We start from the raw sequence: 3234 nt of genomic DNA on the forward strand, positions 1-3234 counted from the left end.
AGTTACAGGATAGAGGAGCTATATCTCCACTGTAAATGGAACCAGGAGCTGATAACTCTCTTCACTGTGCGTTGGTCGTGTTTGGTTACTGTATCTCAGCTCCTATTCACTTCAATAGTCAAGGCTAATCCTGATAAATCCCTCCATAATCTTTATTTTAAGTACTGTTAAAAAAAGATTAGTCATACTTCTAGGATATATTGATCAGTGTATGAGGTAGGACAACACAGCAACGGCAACGGCAATGGGGGAAGGGCAGGCAAGATGAAGTGTAAAGTGTCTATGTCCTACCACAGTCTATCCTTGCCTATTAAAGCCCTGATAAAGGTAACCCCCAAGCTATAGACTATCCTTTCCTTAGAATAAAAAGGGGCTGGTATTATGTAATGGCATGTAGGGCATAGGTCAGAACCGGCAATGACGCTATGGTAGAGGTCAGAGCAATAAACCATATTAAGGCTTCTATGGAAAGTATAAACACTGTGTACAACCCATCTTATAAAACATGGGTGATTTACAGCGAAGAACATTAGCTGTTTTTTTTTTTTTGGTGTTCAGCCGACCAAGACTATCCAGCATTGATGAGTAGCGGTACTGGCCCAAAGCCACAACACAGACATTGGGCAATCCTACCGACCCTATTACATAATAATAAGGCCTTCATTACCATGGTCATGCCCACAAATATGGAGCTAAGTATTAAACCTTATCTTTACAACTAGCTCTTCCTCCACTTCTAGTTTCATCACTGCTAGCTCCTCCTCCATAACTAGCTCGTCCCCCACAGCTATCTGCTCCTGAAAGACAAGCTCTGCCCCCACATCTAGCTCCTCCTTCATGACTTGCTCTGACTCCACAACTAGCTCCTCCTCCACTGTTAGCTCCTCCTTCACTATTCACTCTGCCCCCACAGCTAGCTCCTCCTCCATGACTCACTCTGCCCCCACAGCTAGTTCTTCCTTTATGACTTACTCTGCCCTCAAAGCTAGCTCCTCCTCCATGACTCACTCTGCCTTCACAGATAGCTTCTCCTCCATAACTCACTCCGCCCCCACAGCTAGCTTCTCCTCCATGACTCACTCTGCCCCCACAGCTAGCTCCTCCATAACTCACCCTGCCCCCACAGCTAGCTCCTCCTCCATGACTCACTCTGCCCTCACAGCTAGCTTCTCCTCCATGACTCACTCTGCCCTCACAGCTAGCTTCTCCTCCATAACTCACTCCGCCCCCACAGCTAGCTTCTCCTCCATGACTCACTCTGCCCCCACAGCTAGCTCCTCCATAACTTATCCTGCACCCACAGCTAGCTCCTCCTCCATGACTCACTCTGCCCTCACAGTTGGCTCCTCCTCCATGACTTACTCTGCCCCCACAGCTAGCTTCTCCTCCATGACTCACTCTGCCCCCACAGCTAGTTCCTCCTTTATGACTTACTCTGCCCTCAAAGCTAGCTCCTCCTCCATGACTCACTCTGATTTCACAGCTAGCTCCTCCTCGTCTATGACTCACTCTGCCCTCAAAGCTAGCTCTTCCTCCATGACTCACTCTGCCCTCAAAGCTAACTCCTCCTCCATGACTCACTCTGCCCTCAAAGCTAACTCCTCCTCCATGACTGACTCTGCCCTCCCAGCTAGTTCCTTCCTAATGACTCACTCTGCCCTCCCAGCTAGTTCCTCCCTAGTGACTCACTCTGCCCCCACAGCTAGCTCCTCCATAACTCACCCTGCCCCCACAGCTAGCTCCTCCTCCATGACTCACTCTGCCCCCACAGCTAGCTTCTCTTCCATGACTCACTCTGCCCTCAAAGCTAGCTCCTCCTCCATGACTCACTCTGCCTTCACAGCTAGCTCCCCCTCCTCTATGACTCACTCTGCCCTCAAAGCTAGCTCTTCCTCCATGACTGACTCTGCCCTCAAAGCTAACTCCTCCTCCATGACTGACTCTGCCCTCCCAGCTAGTTCCTCCCTAATGACTCACTCTGCCCTCCCAGCTAGTTCCTCCCTAATGACTCACTCTGCCCCCACAGCTAGCTCCTCCATAACTCACTCTGCCCCCACAGCTAGCTCCTCCTCCATGACTCACTCTGCCCCCACAACTAGCTCCTCCTCCATGACTCACTCTGCCCTTAAAGCTAGCTCCTCCTCCATGACTGACTCTGCCCTCAAAGCTAGCTCCTCCTCCATGACTCACTCTGCCTTCATAGCTAGCCTTCCCACCACTGCTCTCGGCACTATCACCTCAGGCCCTGGCATTTCTGTTTGTGACAAAATCCCAGATTAAGGAATATATCAGAGAACTCCAATATAGAATAATTTCCATGTGTCATCACATCTCTCCTGCAAGGATAGAGGACATTTAGGCAAATTTATTAAACCACAAACTGCATACCAACTGATGTACAAGAGTGAATTTTTGCTGAAACCTCATGACTTGCGACTTTTGACACTTTTTCAAAAATGGACAAAAATGGACAAAAAATGGACCGGAGTCACTAGTCAGGTTGTGAAATCACAGCCTATAAATTGTGGTGGAAACAGGGACTCCAGTGAGTTTATGTTTACAGGGACATACAGTATGAGACGTTGGTCTTAAAGGAAACCAATTAGGCAATCACACGGTTTGTTCCCTAGTGAAGGCGTTCTGTGAAACTGCTCTGATATTCTGTTTGATCCACATCCGACCTTTTGTCTCGGCCTGACCCTCCTGTACTCTGTATTGACCCTTTCAGATATGCTCGACCCCCACTATTGACCCTAAATCTGTGACTGCCCCCCTCCCCTCCGCCCACACACAACCCTCTGCATGTTCCTGATTAAAACCCTTGTGGACAGTCATGTCTTGTGCCTGGACTCCCTGTTACCTCACGGCAGTGTCTTCTGATCCCCTGAGCCGACACCATAAACCACACAGGAACCTTCTTGGGAAGTGACTTGGTGTCCTCTATTATCAGATGTCTCATCCTGGAGTGGGAAAAAGCGTGAAATCCTGAAGATACTAATACTATGCATTCCACTATTTGCCCAGTCCAGTTCAATAACACAACATGTTCATTATCTATCTATCTATCTATCTATCTATCTATCTATCTATCTATCTATCTATCTATCATCTATCTATCTATCTCCTATCTATCTATCTATCTATCTATCTATCTATCTATCTCCTATCTATCTATCTATCTATCTATCTATCTCCTATCTATCTATCTATCTATCTATCTATCTATCTATCTAT

At 47.6% G+C, this 3234-nt stretch overlaps 1 protein-coding gene across 1 annotated transcript; it reads left to right on the forward strand.

The window, feature by feature from the left end:
* Positions 1–837: 837 nt before the first annotated feature.
* LOC138789379 (uncharacterized) lies at positions 838–2280 on the forward strand. The gene has a single exon (XM_069967990.1). It carries the CDS (start codon positions 838–840, stop codon positions 2278–2280), a length of 1443 nt encoding a protein of 480 aa, XP_069824091.1.
* Positions 2281–3234: the final 954 nt, after the last annotated feature.

The sequence above is a fragment of the Dendropsophus ebraccatus genome, chromosome 4 (assembly GCF_027789765.1).
Source record: "Dendropsophus ebraccatus isolate aDenEbr1 chromosome 4, aDenEbr1.pat, whole genome shotgun sequence".
Classification (NCBI taxonomy): domain Eukaryota; kingdom Metazoa; phylum Chordata; class Amphibia; order Anura; family Hylidae; genus Dendropsophus; species Dendropsophus ebraccatus.

Excerpts from the sequence above, each read along its gene's own strand:
- LOC138789379 (XM_069967990.1), top strand. The coding sequence starts at position 838 with ATGACTTGCTCTGACTCCACAACTAGCTCCTCCTCCACTGTTAGCTCC.